This window comes from Pseudochaenichthys georgianus, chromosome 1 (genome assembly GCF_902827115.2).
Source record: "Pseudochaenichthys georgianus chromosome 1, fPseGeo1.2, whole genome shotgun sequence".
In the NCBI taxonomy this organism is placed as follows: Eukaryota; Metazoa; Chordata; class Actinopteri; order Perciformes; family Channichthyidae; genus Pseudochaenichthys; species Pseudochaenichthys georgianus.
Window position 1 is genome coordinate 43,040,103 of NC_047503.1, and position 22,127 is coordinate 43,062,229.

At 39.2% G+C, this 22,127-nt stretch overlaps 2 protein-coding genes across 2 annotated transcripts; both read left to right on the plus strand.

Annotated features, from left to right (window-relative positions):
• Positions 1-8,128: 8,128 nt before the first annotated feature.
• On the plus strand, positions 8,129-11,811 carry LOC117450335 (E3 ubiquitin-protein ligase TRIM39-like). The gene is made up of 2 exons (XM_034088279.2): positions 8,129-8,261; positions 8,862-11,811. The coding sequence occupies exon 2, from the start codon at positions 8,864-8,866 to the stop codon at positions 10,508-10,510; it is 1,647 nt and encodes a 548-aa protein (XP_033944170.1). The 5' UTR covers positions 8,129-8,261; positions 8,862-8,863; the 3' UTR covers positions 10,511-11,811.
• A 6,984-nt stretch (positions 11,812-18,795) lies between these two features.
• LOC117450630 (L-rhamnose-binding lectin SML-like) lies at positions 18,796-21,634 on the plus strand. Its single transcript, XM_034088493.2, has 9 exons — positions 18,796-19,126; positions 19,359-19,394; positions 19,493-19,555; positions 19,664-19,799; positions 20,181-20,287; positions 20,725-20,769; positions 20,859-20,991; positions 21,233-21,332; positions 21,495-21,634. The coding sequence occupies exons 1-9, from the start codon at positions 19,096-19,098 to the stop codon at positions 21,525-21,527; spliced, it is 684 nt and encodes a 227-aa protein (XP_033944384.1). The 5' UTR covers positions 18,796-19,095; the 3' UTR covers positions 21,528-21,634.
• Positions 21,635-22,127: the final 493 nt, after the last annotated feature.

The following is a 22,127-nucleotide window of genomic DNA, read 5'->3' on the forward strand; positions in this document are numbered from 1 at the left end:
TTTTACTTGATATAGTGTGTCCTTCCTTTTATTATTCTCTGCTTGGAGAAATGTTGTATATACATATCAATAAAATGCATTGTAAGAAAAACTGTTGTACTCATTACCTCATCGGGCTGTAACAGGAAACATGTCTGAGAAACGTGTTATGCATAGGGTGTATTACACTCCATCTAATCCAGGGAGTTTAGGAGGTGTGGATAAACTCCATAGAGCTGTACAGAATGAAATGGGTAAACAAGTAAATGTAGAGAAAGTCAGAGAATATTTATTGGAGCAGGATGCATATACTTTGCATAAGCCGGCACGGGTGCATTTTGTAAGAGACAGAGTTTTTGTACTCAGACCGCTACAACAATTTCAAGCAGATCTCTGCGATATGCAGTCGCTGTCCGAATATAATGATGGTTTTAATTATTTGTTAACAGTCGTTCAATCAGGAGAGACGTGATGTATGAGTACATGTTTATTATCGGGACACATGATATGCGGGAATAGTGATTGACGTATTACAACAAGTAACTGTAATGATGTTTTGGCGACTAGGCCCCGGGTTTGCAGGATGATCATTCAGGAGGGAAAGAATCGCTCTGATGAACCCCCCGGGGTCTAGACACTGGTGGTGGTGATAGTAGTTCAGTCCGATCTGAAGGGAGAAGGTTTAGCTTGGCCCTGTATTTAGGAGACAGGAGGCGAAGGGGTGGAGGAGGGTTTGCGTTGACACCTGAAATGACAACTGACAGGAAGGGGAGAGCAGATTTAAAGAGGTTAGCAGGTGCGATGATTGGCTAGCCGGGGCGTAATGCCCCTGATCACTTATTGAAATAACGTGTGACACCCGATGATGTTGTCTTCCTGATTGAACTTACACTGAGCTACATTAGACGTATTTTCGAAAAAAGCCTATGCTCAAGCATTAAAAAAGAAGTCGGGTATTGAGGTTACCAAGGCCTTTGATACAATTTTAACACACAGCGAGATTCCTATAAAGATACAAACAGACGCGGGGAAAGAGTTCTTTAATAACGTTTTTCAAAACTTGTTGAAGAAAAGAGGTATTACACATTATGCAACAGCCAGTGACATGAAGGCATGTGTGGTAGAGAGATTTAACCGTACGCTGAAAACTAAAATGTGGAGGTATTTTACAGCTAAAAACACTCATAGATATATAGACGTCTTACCTGAACTAATTGAAAGTTACAATAATAGTTATCACCGAAGTATTAAAATGACGCCAATGCAGATGACAAAGGAAAATGCGGCTCAAGTGTTTCGGAACCTGTATACCCCCTCTAGCCAACGTAAAAAAGCTGCTGCCAAAATGAACTTTAAGGAGGGCGAACTTGTAAGGATATCCAAATTGAGAGGGGTATTTGATAAATAATATGAGCAGAGTTATACTGACGAACTATTTACGGTGTCTGAAGGCTTACCTCGGCAGCCACCTGTTTACAAGCTCAAAGATTATGATGGAGAAGAGATCAAGGGGACTTTTTATGAGAAAGAGTTACAAAAACTGAAGATAGCCAATGACAAGGCTTTTCAAGTCGAGAAAATTCTAAAAAGGCGTATGGTGAGAGGGAAAAAACAAACGTTTGTATCTTGGCATAATTGGCCCGAAAAATTCAACAGCTGGGTTGATGCAGACGAAATCAAAGATGTATAAAAGCAAACAGAATCAACGCTCAGTCCTTCATTACAGCCATGGCAAAATTATTTCAGGTGACTGGCTTTATTAGGAAAACAAACATATAATACAAATGGGTTAGGGGTTAAATGTAATCATCGTGGACTTAATAGTCTAACAAAATACTTTTATCTGAATACATTTGTTCTTTTTAAGAGCACTTTTTGAAATTATTTATTAATTATTTCAGTGGAACAATCCAGTTTTTGTTAACATCAACGCTTTCTTCTCTTTTTCTTGTGTTACTAAGATACTTTTGGACACACTTTGGTGTATGCAACACTTGTTCAGATAAACAAGGTTTTTTCTTTTCTGATAAACTTACATACTTTAGTTATTTTATGTTACCAAGATACTTTGAGATACACCCTGATGTACGCAACACTTAACAAAGGGTATAATATGAAGTAGTTGGTAAGGAAGGGGTTTTTCTTTAAGGGTGCAAAACTTTAGAACAGGGTAAAATATTCATTAATTTGTATTGAATTGAGTTTTCTTTTTTTGATTTTCAACATACTATATGACTTTTCCATATTTCTGACATACTATACTTTTTTGACTTTTTTCTGTAGAATCTTGACAAAACTATTACTTGTTCTTAAATGATGACCTATTGCTGGAGATGAGATGAAAAAGCTACAACGCTTAAAGAACTTTTTTCTAAAAACTCTCAATTCTATAATTGACTACCACCATTCAACGCAATAAGCCCCACCCTCTACTCAGCAAATCATCTAAAACGAAGGACATCGCTAAGACGACCGTTGTAAACTAGCCATGGAGCAGAGAAAAGCCAAGACTCCCCCCGCGAGTTGCAGCCAGGAACAGACTACTGGACTACCATCATCACCACCAAGGGGGAAACCCAAATCTTGCAATACTACTGCTGCTGATTTTGCTCCTTGGGCCAAAACGTCTCTCTTTTCTGAATGACATGTCCGATTTTTACTTCAGAAACAATTACAACGCGTTAATGAAAAGACTCTGGCTCACCGACTTCATTACTGAGATCGACCAGACGCTTAATGATAAAGACATTTTCACGGATGATTGGAGGATCCAAGGCGCTTCGGAGGCTTTTCTTCACAATCTCAAAAATTGCAGATGCCTCAAGGAGAGACTTGAAAAGATCCATGCCGAGTTGGATGGAGAAGAAGAAGACTAACAACCAGCAGTTGGATGGAGAAGCCAGGGACTTGTTCGATACAATGACTTTTTTCTTTAAGTAAAATAAAAATGGGAAACTACTATGCAAAACGCTCTGTATATATTGATCATAATGTAGTCATTACCCTTTTAATAAGTGTGGTGATGGGGACGATTGAAAACAGAACGAGTAGTGACCCCTGAATGGCCGAAGTTTGTAAACTGGAAGACATTTTGGATATCGTTCGTTCTGGCAGTACTATTCCGGGTCATTGGAAAACGATTGTAAACGAAACATTTAAAGTGGTCCTGGAATCTTCATTTTCCGAAACATTCTGTAACATTATCTCAGAAATGAAACAAACATCAAAAGTGTATCATGTGCTCTCATTGTATGCTCTGTTTGTAGATGTAATGCATCTGTGTGTTGAAAACAGCATACACGTGAATATTTTGACTGAAGTGAAAAAACTCCATCACGATATCTCCAGTAATATGGGGAATTCTAAGCTGGAGACTGTCCTGGGGATGCTACAATCAGTATAACTATTGATTTTGTGTGTGAAAAAAAATAAAACTCAATTCAATACAAATTAATGAATATTTTACCCTGTTCTAAAGTTTTGCACCCTTAAAGAAAAACCCCTTCCTTACCAACTACTTCATATTATACCCTTTGTTAAGTGTTGCGTACATCAGGGTGTATCTCAAAGTATCTTGGTAACATAAAATAACTAAAGTATGTAAGTTTATCAGAAAAGAAAAAACCTTGTTTATCTGAACAAGTGTTGCATACACCAAAGTGTGTCTAAAAGTATCTTAGTAACACAAGAAAAAGAGAAGAAAGCGTTGATGTTAACAAAAACTGGATTGTTCCACTGACATAATTAATAAATAATTTCAAAAAGTGCTCTTAAAAAGAACAAATGTATTCAGATAAAAGTATTTTGTTAGACTATTAAGTCCACGATAATTATATTGAACCCCTAACCCATTTGTATTATATGTTTGTTTTCCTAATAAAGCCAGAGTCACCTGAAATAATTTTGTCTCCATACCTTTTATTTTTATTTTTTACATTTTTGTAACAATCTTAAACTGTTTGCTTTTATACATCTTTGATTTCGTCTGCATCAACCCAGCTGTTGAATTTTTCGGGCCAATTATGCCAAGATACAAACATTTGTTTTTTCCCTCTCACCATACGCCTTTTTAGAATTTTCTCGACTTGAAAAGCCTTGTCATTGGCTATCTTCACTTTTTGTAACTCTTTCTCATAAAAAGTCCCCTTGATCTCTTCTCCATCATAATCTTTGAGCTTGTAAACAGGTGGCTGCCGAGGTAAGCCTTCAGACACCGTAAATAGTTCGTCAGTATAACTCTGCTCATATTTTTTATCAAATACCCCTCTCAATTTGGATATCCTTACAAGTTTGCCCTCCTTAAAGCTCATTTTGGCAGCAGCTTTTTTACGTTGGCTACAGGTTCCGAAACACTTGAGCCGCATTTTCCTTTGTCACCTGCATTGGCGTCATTTTAATACTCCGGTGATAACTATTATTGTAACTTTCAATTAGTTCAGGTAAGACGTCTATATATCTATGAGTGTTTTTAGCTGTAAAATACCTCCACATTTTAGTTTTCAGCGTACGGTTAAATCTCTCTACCACACATGCCTTCATGTCACTGGCTAGTTGCATAATGTGCAATACCTCTTTTCTTCAACAAGTTTTGAAAAACTTTATTAAAGACTCTTTCCCCGCGTCTGTTTGTATCTTTTTAGGAATCTCGCTGTGTGTTAAAATTGTATCAAAGGCCTTGGTAACCTCAATACCCGACTTCTTTTTTTAATGCTTGAGCATAGGCTTTTTTCGAAAATACGTCTACGACTGTTAACAAATAATTAAAACCATCATTATATTCGGACAGCGACTGCATATCGCAGAGATCTGCTTGAAATTGTTGTAGCGGTCTGAGTACAAAAGCTCTGTTTCTTACAAAATGCACCCGTGCTGGCTTATGCAAAGTATATGCATCCTGCTCCGATAAATATTCTCTGACTTTCTCTACATTTACTTGTTTACCCATTTCATTCTGTACAGCTCTATGGAGTTTATCCACACCTCCTAAACTCCCTGGATTAGATGGAGTGTAATACACCCTATGCATAACACGTTTCTCAGACATGTTTCCTGTTACAGCCCGATGAGGTAATGAGTACAACAGTTTTTCTTACAATGCATTTTATTGATATGTATATACAACATTACTCCAAGCAGAGAATAATAAAAGGAAGGACACACTATATCAAGTAAAATTAAAATAAAACATACTTTAACGAAAAAGTATCAAAAATAAATAAAAACTCTTCCTAATGCTGCCAGAAGGCCCAAGCTGCTGTTGTAATCTTCAGTTGGGTCTCGTCGTTCTCTACGAGCTGTTCGTATAGCTTCTCGATTTTAGCCTCAAAGAGTCTGGTGTTTCTGAGGTTGTGCAGAATCGCCTCGGTAGCTCCAAAGACTCTCCTCTCTGACACATGAAGGTGGTTCTGGTGCAGAGCGTCCCGAATGGCTGGAATGAAACGAACGGTCCATAGTCTCTTTACCACTTCATCATAGTTTCGATCCAGATAGTATTCACCGGTAGGGAATAAACACTCGTGCTGCATCTGACTGGGGTGATCGACTTGACATCCGTTACATGTTTCCTTTCTGTAAAGGTATACGACTCTATCCAACAGATGAACTACAACTGCTTTTACCGTATTCAGGAATGCCGATGTCCTAGCACGTTCTGTAGCATCACCCTCGGGAGCACAAGGAAAGCATGGCGAATCAATGCCTACTGCTGTTGATTCCTCTGGAGAGTCGTGAGTAGATGGAGGTTGATACATATTCAACCATCCTGTAATATCAATGCCAGCCATAGCGCTGTCCAGATCTGGTGTCCAAATTGTAGGTGAGGATGGAGGTCCTCCAGACGTTTGCTCCATGGTTGGTCAGATCCATGGTTGCTGCTCTCTAAAATGTCCTTGAAGGGTTCTCATTTTTAAATGATCTGGTGAGGAAAGGTGGGGCTTGTTATGTTGAGTGGTAGGCGGAGCCCATTGGAGAAAAGTCAGAGTCTTTTGCAGTCAAACTATGTAGCTTTTAAAACTCAGTGATGCATAATACAGAAAACTCCTTCATTTTACTTGAGGGCTTCAACATGTATTTTGTACTTAGAAGGATACTTCATTAAAAGCTTCTAAATAATTACAATCTAGGGCTGTTATATAATAGAAAAAACAACAGATGCATAGAGGTTCTTTAACACACATCAAGCAGCATTAACTAACTACATGATATTATAACATAAACAAATAAAAGTACTTACCAGATATCTGTGCCTGATGGGGGAAAAGCAAAGAGAGGCTGTCTAGATGGTTCGGATCTTACTTATAGGCAACGCAATATGTAAATGACTAAAAAGCAGCCAATAGGGTTATTCCTGCTTGTTTAACAAATTAGCATTATATTGTACTTGGTTTTTATGGCAGAGCTAATACTTTTTTAGGTGTAGGCTATTCTCCTGTATATATATATATATATATATATATATATATATTAAAAATATGCATACACATTACAAAAAACATTTAGCTAGTATATTACCCCTCTCCCTTCAGCCGCCATATGGTCATCTCCATAGGGGGTTTATGACTTGTCTCAGACTGTTCGCAAAAGGCTGACTTTTTTTAAATATATGTTTTTTAGATGCTTTACTTTGATTTATTTCATGTTATTTGCAAGTATTTGTAAGTTACATTCAATACTGTATACAGGATTAGGGGCACAGGAAGTGGTTAGGAGGCGGGACATATATCCTATGCATACTAATTGATTGAAACAAAAACAAAGAGGGTGACTTTTTTTAAACTTCTTCCTTCTCCTTGAGGGGTAGCGATGCAAACTCTTCTTTAATCTCGCATGCTGTTTGTGTTTCTTTGCTTTTCTTTGCAAATATCTTGTGCGCCTCTGGTTCCACGATGGTTTCTTGATGCACTACTTCTTCCGATACAGTGGTTGCGTGTAGATCTCGGGAAGACTCATATCAAGACGTCTCTTGGCCGTTTTCTCTCGACTTGAAAAATATTGAAGAGTGACCAAAAGACGCTGGCTTTTATTTAGCCAACCTCTAACGGGAGAGGGGTGAGGGGCGGGGAAAGTGTGTGTGTGTGTGTTCCCCCCTCCCCTCGGCCGCCATATGGTCTCTCCCCTCATGTCCTGACTTGTCTCAGACTGTTCGCAAAAACAGAGAGGCTGACTTTTTTTTAAATATATGTTTTTTTTAGATGCTTTACTTTGATTAATTTCATGTTATTTGCAAGTATTTGTAAGTTACATTCAATACTGTATACAGGATTAGGGGGGGGGGCACAGGAAGTGGTTAGGAGGCGGGACATATATCCTATGCATACTATTTGATTGAAACAACGGCATTTTATTTTTCTCATTTTTAAAATTTTTATTTTATTTTGTAAACCGGAAGCGGAAGTGAGGGCGGGTCACCCGCCAGGAGGGGCGGGGCTTATATCGAAAGGGGCGTGGCTTATGGATGGGACTTCCGCCGGGAGTGGGGGTGGGACTTCCGGTCAAAAGGGGCGGGGCGACCTGTCACATTCCATGCATACTAATGTGATGAAAGTGGCATTTGTATAACTACTAGTAGGTAACTATACAAAACGAAGTGAGATAACTGTTTATGAATATCTGTTCAAATGTATGTAAACTTGTGTAACTCAAGATAAATGAGTGTTTCAATAAAACTATTACATATAAAAATGTAAAGAGCAGTTTTTGTTTTCATATTTAAAAATACAAGGACTACTTTCCCATATATGGAAATGTATGATCCAGTATATTGTATTATATTTACCAATATATTACAATATATTTTAGTTTCATAAGGGAAGGATCAGTATTTTGTAGTTGATGCGGTGGGTGACGGGAAACCAGTAGCCTATAGTTCAAGTTGAAGTACTACAATGGAAATACATATTTAACTATGTAGATTATGTCATCCATGACATTTTACTGACATCTGTTTTCCAATAAATGTAACTGAAAACGTTCATCATAATAAAGATTAGAAACAGCTTGACACATCTGTAAAGCACCAGCTTTGCTCCCTAACTATCAGAGAAAACCTGGTATTTCTCAAAACCCATGCAGATCAGAGGGAGGGAACCACCAGCTGCAGTGAGAAGAGGAGCTACAGTGGAAAGAGGAGAGCTTACACGCCACACTCAGGAAACGAAAGTTAAGTTAGTCAGAGAGGCAGCCACACTGCAGTCGAGACTAGTCTCCGTTTCTGTCTACAGAAAATACAAACTGAGTTCATCAGATCTTTCTCAACAACACAGCAGAGTCTCTGTCAAACACTGGTGAGTACATCTGATTATATTACACTTTCAACAAGCAGGATTAACACACACTTCAGCTCTACTCAGATGAAAGCTGCACCCATTATGTCAAACTTGTTTTTCTCCAACAACATAACCATATATATGATATAGAGTCCACTCTAAACAGTCTCTTTGTATCAACTCTTAGTACTTTAGTAACTTGTAACTGAATCTCTGTGGTAGGAGTTTGAATTCACTTCTGCTTTCCTGCTATTATTACATTTTGCTGATCACTTCCTACATAATGCTTTACCCATTTCCTCTAGCTGTTTCAAAATAAAAATCTTTCCATTAGAGAAACAGTTGGAGGCTTTTAATGTGAAGCAGCTCGAGGAAATTAATTGTTATGGTCACGCAGTGAGAAGAGCAGTGTTATTTTTCAATAGAAAAATGATCGAGACAACCTGTATTTTCATTGCTGTTAGCCAGAGTTGCATGCTTGACCCTGTCAGACATTAAATGGTCACGGCTGCTCATGGCTTGTTACAAGTTATCAAAGTTCTTTCTTTAAAACAATATATGATATGAATTGATGATTGATGTTTCAAATGTTTTTTCTTTTCTTTCACATGTGTGTAGATATGGCTGCTGCAAGCTACCTGCCATCTGAAGATCAGTTCCTGTGCTCCATCTGTCTGGATGTGTTCACTGATCCAGTCACTATACCATGTGGACACAACTTCTGTAAAGACTGTATCACTGAACACTGGGATATAAGTGACAGGTGCCAGTGTCCCATGTGTAAAGAGGCTTTTAATACAAGACCAGATTTGAGGGTGAACACTTTCATCTCTGAGATGGTAGCTCAGTTCAGACGGTCGGCTCAACAGAAAGCCAGAAGCAGAAGCAGACGCTCAGAGCAACAAGTCTTCAAACCAGGAGAAGTTCCCTGTGACGTCTGCACTGAAACCAAACTGAAGGCCCTGAAGTCCTGCCTGGTGTGTCTGACCTCCTACTGTGAGACTCACCTGGAGCCTCATCTGACAAAGCCAGTACTGAAAAGACATCAGCTGATCGACCCTGTGGAGAACCTGGAAGACAGGATGTGTCCGAAGCACGATAAACCTCTGGAGCTGTTCTGTAAGACCGACCAGACATGTGTCTGCATGCTCTGCACTGTTTTAGACCACAAGATGCATGATGTGGTTCCTCTCAAAGAAGCATATGAAGGGAAGAAGGCAGCGCTGGGAAAGAAAGAGGCTAGAAGTGAGGAAATGATCCGGAAGAGACAACTGAAGATTGAGGAGATCAAACACTCAGTGGACCTCAGTAAGAAAGACGCAGACAGAGAGGTAGCAGAAGGAGTTCAGGTCTTCACTGCTCTGAAGGAGTCTGTTGAGAGAAACCTGAATGAGTTCATCCAAACAATAGAAGGGAAGCAGAACATGAGAATGAAACGGGCTGAAGACTTAATCAAAGAGCTGGAACAGGAAATCTCTCAGCTGAAGAAGAGAGGTGCAAAAGTTGAGCATCTCTCACGGTCTGAAGACCACCTCCACGTTCTCCAGGGTGTCCAGTCCCTAAACATCCTACACCCACCACCCACCAAGGACTGGACAAAGGTCAGCATCCCTCCATCATCATATGAAGGGACTGTGGTGAGAGCTGTGGCTCAGCTGGAGGAGACACTCAGCCAAGAGATGAAGAAGCTGCTTGAAGGTGAGCTGAAGAGGGTCCAGAGCTACGCAGTGGATGTGACTCTTGATCCTAATACAGCAAATCCATATCTCATTCTGTCTGATGATGGAAAACAAGTCCGGGATGGTGACGTGAGAAAGAATCTCCCAGAAAACCCAGAGAGATTTTCTGCATGTCCTTGTGTTTTAGGAAAACAGAGCTTCTCTTCAGGCAGATTTTACTTTGAGGTTCAAGTTAAAGGAAAGTCCGACTGGGATGTAGGAGTGGCCAGAGAGTCGATCAACAGGAAGGGAGATATCTCACTGAGCCCAGTAGATGGTTTCTGGACTATAAATTTGAGAAATGGAAATGAGCACAAAGCTTCTGATGCTCCGTCAGTCAGTCTCTCTCTGAAGTCTCGGCCTCAGAAGGTGGGGGTGTTTGTGGATTATGAGGAGGGTCTGGTCTCCTTTTATAACGTAGATGCTGCAGCTCTTCTCTACTCCTTTACTGGCTGCTCCTTCAACGGGAACATCTACCCATACTTCTATCCTGGTGCTAAATGTGGCCGTAAAAACGCTGCTCCTCTGATCATCTCTCCTGTCAGCTAATCACTCATCTCATTTCATGTGTTGATTTGTTTTCATTCAAGGAAACAAACATCAATATTTAGAGTATTTTCTACAAAATAGGTTTAATGTGGTGAATGATTAACATATGGTTTAGATTCTGTATACAACACACAAGTGGATTCATTAATCTACTCGACAATCAAATAATGATCTCTTCAACACTTTATCGGAACGCATGTGGAGAATATCTATGAACGTTGGATAAAGCTACATTAGCTAACGTTAGCTAATATTATCTTAACTAGCAAGCATATAAACCTTGAGATTAAATACAACAAGACAGCAAAACGGTTGGGATGTTAATATGTACTCACCAAAGCAGTGTGCAAAGCACAAGATTCACTGTAATGCGACAATGACAATGACCATAGCGGCTAGCCATTGAGGAAACGTCCATCTTCTGCAGGGCATGTTCGGAAATGTTCCAGAAAGTTCCAGAACGTAACTTTGAGCGCCAAGTGGTCAAGGAGTGATCTGCGCATGTCATAATGTTCCCCATTTCCACTAACTTAATTTTTCTAAATTAGCTGACATCAATTACATTGAGTTAGTTAGGTTTTTCGACCCCGCATTACAGCTTAATTATTTAAACTGAGTGTTGTTAACAAGTTAATAAAACATAAGTAAGGCTTACTTATTCATTCTTATTTAACACGATGTTAGGTTTTATAGTGTATGAACGTTGGAAAAAGCTACATTCATTTTAACTTTAAAAAAAAGGTTGTTTCTAATCACACCAAATTTGTCAAGCTAGTTAGAATTGATAAAAACATTAAATGTTTTATATTTAATTGTGTCATGAAGCTTCATTTAAGAGAAAGGCTTATACGTGCCTATACTGTGTATTAAATACAATATGTGTAATAGTTATACTGCTAGAAAAAGTCAAATGAAGCAAAATAATATGATAAATCCTCATTTGTGTTTCAAATGGTTTGTTAATAACTGTTAACTTGTATATTTACATGACAGGTTTTATATTGATTACTGGTAACATGGCTTATGAATCAAAGACATCTGTAAATATGTGATCATTAAAATAAACTGCATGTTGAACACAAGGTCTGAAGTTTTAACTCATCATGCATACACGAAACCCTCTTTTTCTCATACTTTGAAAAAATGCCTTTTCAAATGATTTCCCTCCCAGCACATTTTATAATCACTGAACTAAACAAGAACTCAATGTGAATCGGATTAAATATGTTGTCTTTCATTCAAGATAACAATCTTCACATCTACAATTTTAAATAAAAACACATCTACTAATTTCAAGGTCACTGGTCTTTGTTGTTTGTGTGAGGAATGTGTTCAGTGTTATTTCAGATGACAGGAAACAAGTCTTAAAAACACAAAAAGAAAACTTGATAGGTTTCCGTAAATCAAGGATCAAACCCAATCTATAAATCAGGCAAGATTTAAAAAAACATGGCAGATAGGCAGCCTTTTATTTTATTTTATATTTCAGTGGTTCAAAACTCATTATATGTTAAGATAAGCAGGATTACATTTGATCTCATTTTAGAATCTAAAAAAAACAATAACTGCTGTTTTATTTGTTGCTCAAAGTTATGCATGAAAAAGGCCTTTTGAGCCAGATTTACAAATATTCAATAAATGGTGTTGCAAAAATAGTACTGTGGTATTTAATGCAAGTTTAACCGGATAATACCATATAGACCTCAGCACTGCGTTCATTGTGTTTTTGCTTGTTCTGCTACACTACAGTGACACACTTCCACCACTTCCTGGTGTTCTGGCGCAGAGTGTCCACTGGATGGAGCACAACACAAAGGAAAGATAAGCATGGAGTCACATGTACTGTACACCAAACACTGATGAGGAGACACAGTTTGTGATAAACATGTACAGGATAACCTCTCGTGTTGACCAAGGACAAATGGGGTTTTTCAAATGGTGGTCAATGTAATAGTTCAACTATGACCATGCTACCTGCGTATGTCTTTCCCCAAAGATTTTAGTTGGAGTTAAAAAAATAAGCCTGATGTTACAACAGTTTACATGTGTCTAACAACCCTAAAAATGCTTAAAGGCATCCATCAATGATCCTAATTAACCAGGAGGATTTTTTGGGCTAAGGGTAGCAAGTGATATAAAGTATACACTTCTGCTTGTGCCTACAGAGCTCAGTGATTCGCTTTAACAAAATAAACTCATCGAAAGGTACAGTAACATCTTCAACTCTAAAGGTTGAGAATCAAAATCCCTCTAGAAAGAGCTGCAGTAACAGGTAGTAGTTGAAAGGAATAAGACACATTGGTTTCTCTCAAAAGGAACCAAAACTAACTGAGTTCATCAGGTTGGTAACACTTTATATTAAGGTACACAAATTCACCGTCAATTTGTTGTTAATTAACATGCATATTGCAGTATATTGGCTCTTTATTAGTCATTATAAAACACTTATTAATTCCTTATTCTACATGACCGTAATCTACAAGCAATAGGCCATTAGTTGAGAACCTAAAACCCGGAAGAAAACTTCTTCCGGTTCCCTCGACAAAAAAGCAATGCAATTTCTCCATAGGATTTAGGGAAATAGCTCGAAATAAGGTCTGTGGTCAACACACTCTCACTCCCTAAGCGTCCAATAGCGACGTTTGGTCAGTGTCTGTGGCGTCCAATTGTGACGCTCCTAGGCTCCTTCAGCGTCATAAAGGGACGCAAATAGCTTTCAACTGATTGCAATGTATTCCCATCTGCGTCGGGATTTGACGCTCATGGAAGCACGGCATTCGTTTATGTCGGCTGCCCTTAAAGGTAATGTGAGCGTCCATTCCCAGGAGTAAAGGATGGCAGAAGACACTACACTACCCAGAATCCCCAGCTATCGTTTGGACTACACCATGTGCTCTGTTTGACAAACCCCGTGATAGTCCTCAAGCTCTGTGATTGGAGAGTGTGCTCCGAGGGTTAAGCCGATTCTCGAACAGCACTTGAAATGGGATGGAACCACGGCAGACTGTCCAAAACTGGATTTGAACGGGTCCACCGCGCCCCCCCTCCCCCACCCCGTCCCCAGAACTACACATGCTGGCTATTCTGTTTCGCAACATGTTCTCTATGGCACGTCTCTACTGGGAGTTGTAGTTTTAAAAGACGTTTTCGTATTTCCTATAATAAGAAGTTTCCAGTATTAAACTGTGTACATCCCTGGAGGTTTAGGGGACAGGAAACACTCACATTTAAAACATATAATTAATAAATGGGTGAAAATTGCTTGTGCCCATTATGGGCAGTATTAATATATATACCCACATGCAGGGTTGGGAGGGTTACTTTGTAAATGTAATCAGTTACTGATTCCTGATTACATGGCTCTGAAAGTAATCCGAATACAGTTACAGTTACGTGTCTTAACTAACGTAATCAGATTACTTTTAGATTACTTTTGGATTACTTTCTTTTTCCATCTAAAATGGGTATGTTTTGGTGAACAGGAGACACAAAAAGCAAAAGGAAACTGAACGTGTTTTTACTGTTTTAATGGCTTATCAAGAGCACAACTGAAACATCACATCTGAAACGATTTAACAACATAATACACTTGTTGGGGATGCAGCTTGGGATGTGAGGAGTGAGTGAGGGACACGGCTTAGAAAGGGCGTGTCGCCTTCTGTCCTGCCAGTGTTGGCAGGACATGAATTAAAATGTCGAACTCGGACTTCATTTTAAGGACATTTCGGCCAGGGGTGTAGACAGGGGCGGACTGGCCATCGGGACGTTCGGGACGAACAAATAAACACCACTGCATATTTAACTGTTACACATGCTGATGTAACGCAAATGTTCCAACTTGGGATCAATAAAGTATATCTTATCTTAAGCTGATCGATGGCTACTGCCATATTTGCAAAATGTGCCTCTGAACCTTGACAAGTGCATGTTTCAGGCTTATCAATTAATGTAATATAATGTAATGTTATCAATTAACAACAGGAGGGGTCACAAACATAAGTCCGGCTGTTAAATAAAGCTCTTCTGACCTTAGCTGGCATGTGGGTATATATATTAATGCTGCCCATAATGGGCACCAGCAATTTTCACCCATTTATTAATTATATGTTTTAAATGTGAATGTTTCCTGTCCCCTAAACCTCCAGGGATGTACACAGTTTAATACTGGCAACTTCTTATTATGGGAAATACGAAAACGTCTTTTAAAACTACAACTCCCAGTAGAGACGTGCCATAGAGAACATGTTGCGAAACAGAATAGCCAGCATGTGTAGTTCTGGGTACGGGGTGGGGGAGGGGGGACGACGCGGTGGACCCGTTCAAATCCAGTTTTGAACAGTCTGCCGTGGTTCCATCCCATTTCAAGTGCTGTTCGAGGCTCGGTAACCCTCGGAGCACACTCTCCAATCACAGAGCTTGAGGACTATCACGGGGTTTGTCAAACAGAGCACATGGTGTAGTCCAAACGATAGCTGGGGATTCTGGGTAGTGTAATGTCTTCATTGCCTTTAAGGGCAGTTGACACAAACGAATGCCGTGCTTCCATGAGCGTCCATAGAAGCACATGGACATCCCGGAAAGCTGAAAATGGACGCTAAGGGCCCCCCCCTTGCGTTGAAAATGGACGCTAAGGCCCCCCCCCCCTTGCGTTGAAAATGGACGCTAAGGCCCCCCCCCTTGCGTTGGAAAAAGCCGGCAGGGGACTTGACATAACGTCAACATAGGCCGACCTGGGAGTGAGGATGTGTTGTTCCCTGGCTCTCACAAGAGTTTGGCTGGCTGTTTAATCTATGTTCACACTAAGACAGTACAACACAGTACAGAGAGAACAGTACACCTAGTGTGTAAGTACATACACGCAGGTCACACAGTATGATCACTGTGACGACCCCTGCCTTGTTATCTCTGGTGTGTGTATGTTCCTTTAAGTCTATCAGCTGGGATTGAGGACACCTGGCGGCTGGAGCTAGCCGGATAAAGGACCGGGCCGGATCTCGCTCTCTCTCTCTCTCTGGCAGGAGGACGCAGCGCGAAGAGCAGCCACGACCAGCTGACCTCTTGTTTCGTCGTTTGTTTCGCCTGTTTGTGTCCTTCAGCAGCAGTGAATAAACTCTTTTTCTATTCACGCCCTTGTTTTCTGTCGCGCGTTTGTTGTGGCTGAGAGCCAAGCCATGACAATCACAAATACATAAACCCTGTTAAAAATCTGTTTTTATTAAAAAGTACAGGCTGCATATGTGTTCTCAGCCTTGGAGAAACTTGACATGTTTTGGTAGATGTGTCTGAACCTCTCTTTAGTTGTTCATTAATAAAACAGATATTTCAACGTGAGCCTACTTTGTTCATGTACTGTTGAGGACCTGAGGTTCATTTCAGTAGTTGTGTGCGATCATGTATTTACAAAGTGTGAAAAGGAGGCAACTTTAGAATAGGAAACCTGTTCAGGTCAATTAGAGTCAAATTACTAGCTTATTGGTTAGGAACAAGACTTCACTTTAAAATAGAGAACATATTCTTAGATAGAAATACCTAATTTTGAGTTATTTAGACTTAATTAACACTTATAGTATCATGTCTTGCTACATAAGAACAGATCATATTTGTTAAGTGTTATTATGGGAGAATTACTATTATTGTGGGCCTTATTAGGCCCATATTGAGCAGAGCATATTAAGACCAAAACTCATGTACAACAACTTCCTTACTTGCAATAAATAAGAACTAATTAGAGGGTTATTGAGGAAACACTCAACTAATGGCCTATTACATTAATAAGCGTTTTATAATGACTAATAAAGAGCCAATATACTGCTAATATGCATGTTAATTAACAACTAGTTGATGGTGAATGTGTGTACCTTAATATAAAGTGTTACCCAACATAATATTTTGATTCTCCTCTGTCTGAATAAATAATATATTATAGCCTATGCATTTTGATTGATGCAGCCCTCAGACGTTCCTCTGTGGAAACTCAGCGTCAGGCCTCTGGGTGGGGCATTAACTTTGGCATCAGTTCACTAATTTAACAACTGGTTTGTTTGGAGATATCTGATCGATAAAGGAAGTTGTAGGCCTGTGTAGACTGCAAACAGTATTACAACACGTGTTTCGTCCTGCTTTCAATAAGCACACATTGCATTGGTTATGAATCATTAGCGATTATCAGACGCAGAGTTTGTATTCTAAACTCATCTAGTTGGCAAAGCTTTTTGGTAATCGGTCCAGATGTGGGGGCAGCAAATAACTATAGTTTCACATTGGTTACTGTGGTTGAGGTGGTTTTGATGAATGTTGAAATATCACTGCTGTGACATTAATGTTTGACTTTCTCAGAGTCTCCTGTGGAGAGGAGACAGAGGTGAGGGAAGTACACACACTTAGGTAAAAGTAAGAAATGTGCCACAGTCTTAAAATACAGCTGCATTCATTCATTCAATGTTAAGTAATCTCAATCTTTATTTATTCATTTATATAGCACATTTAAAACAACCTCAGTTGACTAAAGTGCTGCACAGGGAACAAATACAATATAAAATAACACAATAGGAGTAACATAATAAAACAATAATTAAAAACAAGATAAAAAGCACATTAACTAGAAACATATAAAACACATACAAATGTCAAAATGTTATGTTCAACTAGTATTAAAGTAAAAGTAAAGAAGTATTATCAGCATGATGTTTTCCAAAGTTGTAGTTTGTCATCATGGAGCCATTACTCGGTAGTCCGGCATCATATGATGTAAGTCAATGTGTTTTTGTTATTTAAAGAGTAAAACATTGTCAAATAAAACTAGCAATCTAAAAAATATAATATTTCCCTCTGTAATGTAATGACGTGGAAGTGTAAAGTAGCATAACATAGAAATACTAAAGTATTACTACTTAAAAGTAACTCAAAATTAATCTTAAAGGGGTCCAATAATGGTAATTTACAGGGTCATATCAGTATGTAGTGTCTCTACATGTCTGCATGCTTTAATGTTCAAAAAGCTCTTTATTCCTCTCATACTGCCTGTGCTGCAGCACCTCTTTTCACCCTCTGTCTGAAACCAGAGCCCAGTCTGCTCTGATTGGTTAGCTGGCCGTCTCTGTTGTGATTGGTCAACCGTTTAGAGATGTCCCGCCACTTAGCCTATCAAGTACAATGTGTTGGAGCGCTAGCCAATAGCTGTGTGTGTGTGTGTGTGTGTGTGTGTGTGTGTGTGTGTGTGTGTGTGTGTGTGTGTGTGTGTGTGTGTGTGTGTGTGTGTGTGTGTGTGTGTGTGTGTGTGTGTGTGTGTGTGTGTGTGTGTGTGTGTGTGTGGTCTAGCATTACTATACTTGTGGGGACCTACATCTGCTTACATAGTCACGTGTGGGGACTAGCTTCCCTAATGGGGACAAATTGGAGGTCCCCATGAGGGGAATCATTAATTTTAGGGTGAAGACTTGGTTAGGTTTAGGCATGTGTTGGTTATGGTTAAGGTTTGGATAAGTCTCCAGGAAATGCATGTAAGTCAATGTAATGTCCCCTGAAGTGATGTATACATGGTATGTGTGTGTGTGTGTGTGTGTGTGTGTGTGTGTGTGTGTGTGTGTGTGTGTGTGTGTGTGTGTGTGTGTGTGTGTGGTGTGTGTGTGTGTGTGTGTGTGTGTGTGTGTGTGTGTGTGTGTGACCCTGAGCCAGCAGCTCCTCCCCCAGCTGGATCTCCTCCAGGAAGAACTTCTGCACCGCCTCAGCGTCCTTCAGGTCGGGGAGCTGCGGGACAAACAGCCGTCAGCAACAGGAAGTCAAACTGTTTCTGAGCGATCAATAATCAGATCTGATCTGTGAGCCACTCGTACTTTTCAAGATGCAAACGCTTATTGTGAAATGCACAGAGATTTCCTCAGGCAACATGTTTTATATATTTGAGTCACAAAGAAATATTTGTATATATTTTGCAACTTAACCATTTTCCTCTTACTATGAAGCACACTGTAAATGATTGACAGGAGATAAGGAAGCGTTGCAACACGATAAGGACTGTTTGTGCTCACCTTTGCCATGCCCGTCCTCTCTGTGGCGACCTGCTGCTTTCTCCTTCCTGCGACAGACACAAAGAAATACAAATTAAAAACCAAGAAATGGATTTAACAACTTCCTGCAGAACAGCAAGATTTTTGTTTTGTTCATGGCTTTAACTGCTCCTTTAAAATGTAAAGTAACCTTGATTTAAGAGGTCCAATCACTGGGAGATCACTTTTTTTATACAGAGCATTGAGGACACTTAACATGTTGTTATGTTTCAGCATTAGGCAACAACCTCATAATATCAACGCTCATCAAAATAAAGATGAACAGCTTTTGACACACCTCATCCCTCCCATCTGTAAAGCACCAGCTTTGCTCCCTAACTATCAGAGAACACCTGGTATTTCTCAAAGCCCATGCAGATCAGAGGGAGGGAACAGAACCAGCTGCAGTGAGAGGAGGAGCTACAGTGGAAAGAGGAGAGCTTACACAAATGTTTTGTATAAAAGGCGAGGTCAGTTCTTCACCTGGCAGAAAAACCGAGTAACCATCAGTCCCATCTACGACTAGAGCTTCTAGAAAACATGCTTGGCTTCAGAGTCAGTGCAATCCTGCGTAAGTACACAGCCGACTAATGACTAAAACAATACTTATGTGGGTTAAAGTAAAATACAAATTATAATAGATTCTATCTTGATAAAGTAGCCAAAGTATTTATTTAAAAAAAATATATGGAGTATAGATTTATATATATAAATATTCATATATATAAATTATCTTTAAAACGATTTAAAAAGAAAAATCGATGTTGGGCTGACACCGTTTCACAGTGATGTTTCTTTTGCAGTTCTGGCAGCAATATGTTTGCTCATGATGAAGACAGGTAAATATCTGAGGAGGTGTGATAGCAACAGTGATAGCATTTGTTTTCTACAAACAGTATGAGGTTTGAACACACTCAAATAACTTCTGTCATTTCAGTGTTTGGCACAAAGAGAGTAACCACCTGTGGCGACGTCAACAATGTCCATCGCCTGAGCTGTGGTACGACTTAACTCTTTGTGTACACTGTGCAAAAATCATACCCATAAAAGCAAATATAAGGGATGGGATTTTTCTTGTTTCTTAATTTCCTCAATTACTGTGTAAAAGATACTGGAGTGATCGTTGTGAAGGATGCACTGTATGGACGCAGAGACAGCGAGACTTGCATTAAGGGAAGACCTCAATCACAGATCTCAAATACACACTGCTCTCTGGAGGGCACACTGGACATCATCAAGTTGAGGTACACATTTCGTGTAATATCATTATCATAGGCATTCTAATTAATGTATTCCAAATGCAGTGCCTTAAATGTTTACTTTGATGACATTTAACAGGCAGTCATGCACTTTACCAGATGCAGCAGTTCCCTACTCATTTGGCTGATCAAAGTTGCATAAAGAAGTGGAAGAGCAAAGATATTTGACTGAATTGACGGAACAATTACATTATACTGTATATTAAACAAGAGTTTTACACTCAAGTCCTAGTTTCACATTATATATTGCACCTAAAGCTTGGGGTTGAAGATAAGTCCAGGTTACTACATTATTTACTCAATTTAACTTTAGGTGTGCTTTTACTCTGCGCTGAAGCAAACATACTCCTAATTTGTTCCCTACAGCTGTGACGGCAAGACGGAGTGTGAACTAAACCCAAGTGTCTTTTCTAAGGATCCCTGCCATGGTACCGCCAAATACCTGGAAACCACCTATGACTGCTTCCCAGCAAGTGAGTCACATGTCTGCATTAAACTAACAGTAAAAACAAAGCCACAAACTGTTCTGTCTGCTGCCGTCTGGCAGGTGGTACCACAGCATCCGGACTAAAATCACCAGACTCGGGGACAGTTTCTATTAAACACCTGAACTTGAAACAACATCATAACATTAATCTGGCTGCTACTTAGAAATTATGTATCTAATATATCATTCCAATCACTTGCACTATTTCACCTTTTTACAATTTTTCCATTTGTATTTACTATTTACTCGCACTATTTTTTTTCTGTTTATCTGTTTTATTGTGTTGCACTGTTGGAGGAGCCTGTGACCTAAGATTTTCATCGTCATAACTACACTGTAGCTATGCATGTATGACCAATAAAATCCTTGAACTTGAACCTATTATAATGTGATGTCTGTGATTCAATCATGTTATTTTGACAGTTAACTTTGATGCGTGTGAGGGCTCTTTGGCACACCTCCAGTGCGGTAAGAAGCCTAATGATATTCTCAATACATCTATAAATCTACATTACAGTTCTGTCATACGTTGCCAATTGTCGTGTTCTTTTTGACAGATGAAGGAAAGATTATATTAATCTGGGGTGCTAACTACGGACGCCGTGACCGTACCACCTGCTCTTACAATCGGCCCACTTCCCAGCTTCAAAGAATCGACTGCTCGGACAATTCTCGCAAAGTTGCTAACATGTAAAGCTGCACAGCCTTTGTTAATATAGGGAGAACTATTTTATAAGCTTCATAACAATAAACATTTGCATTTAAAAGCAGCTAAAAATGCAAAAATAGGAATCTGCTAAATATTTAGTGACATACGATACTTGCTGATTGAAAGGCTGTGATTATTATTTGAACCTGTATGAAATATCTTTAGGTTTACACCATAGATTGTATATGTGGGTGCATTCACTCATGTCACTCTCATCCACAGCTGCAATGGACACAACAGCTGCACTATCAGTGCAACCAATTCTGAGTTTGGAGACCCTTGTGGCGGCACTTACAAGTACCTGGAGGCTACTTACACTTGTGTAAGTATCTCAAATGTCTACAAAGTGTTGCTACCACACTTCTGAAAAAAAGGCCAATTACTAAAACCTAAAAGACAATTTGACAGCGATGAAAGCCATCACGTTTTATGCTGTCCGTTGTTTAAAGTATTTGTCTGAAATAATATGTATTGTTCATTGCAGATCCTACAATCTGAGCAGCTTCCAAACAATTAACCTGTTAACATAATGAAATGGCAGGCACATCACAATAAACCCCATGGAAACGAGATGGTGCATCTCAAAGTGTTCCTCTTAAATTAATAAACATGCATTGAAAAGAATATGTCAATTTGTTCATGTGTTGTTCATCATTTATACTTATATTAGAATACCAATGTAGAGTAGTTTCACCCATACAGGTTGTGTTATGGTTTAATGTTTTGATGGATTGAAGTGATGCAGTTTGTGTTCCCACATCGTTTAGGACAGGGGTCTCCAACCTTTCTTCATCTGAGAGCTACTTTGAAAAAATGAAAGTGGCCAAGAGCTACTTGCATCACATCGCTTACATTTATTCACATAGCACTCATCAGTTGAATTAAGCTATACTTTTGTACACGTGTGAAATTGCAATACCTAAAGCTTATCAAACATCTTAACTTCACATCAAGGTCCAAGAAAACGAACATTTCTCACATATTATTATGGCCCACATAGTAAATACTTCACTGAAAATTCACATAAATGTCCTTAATCACCACCTTACAAGCATTGTATGCACTTATGGTCAAATAAGTGCATTCATTCTTTTTTACAGTTATCGAGATGAATGGC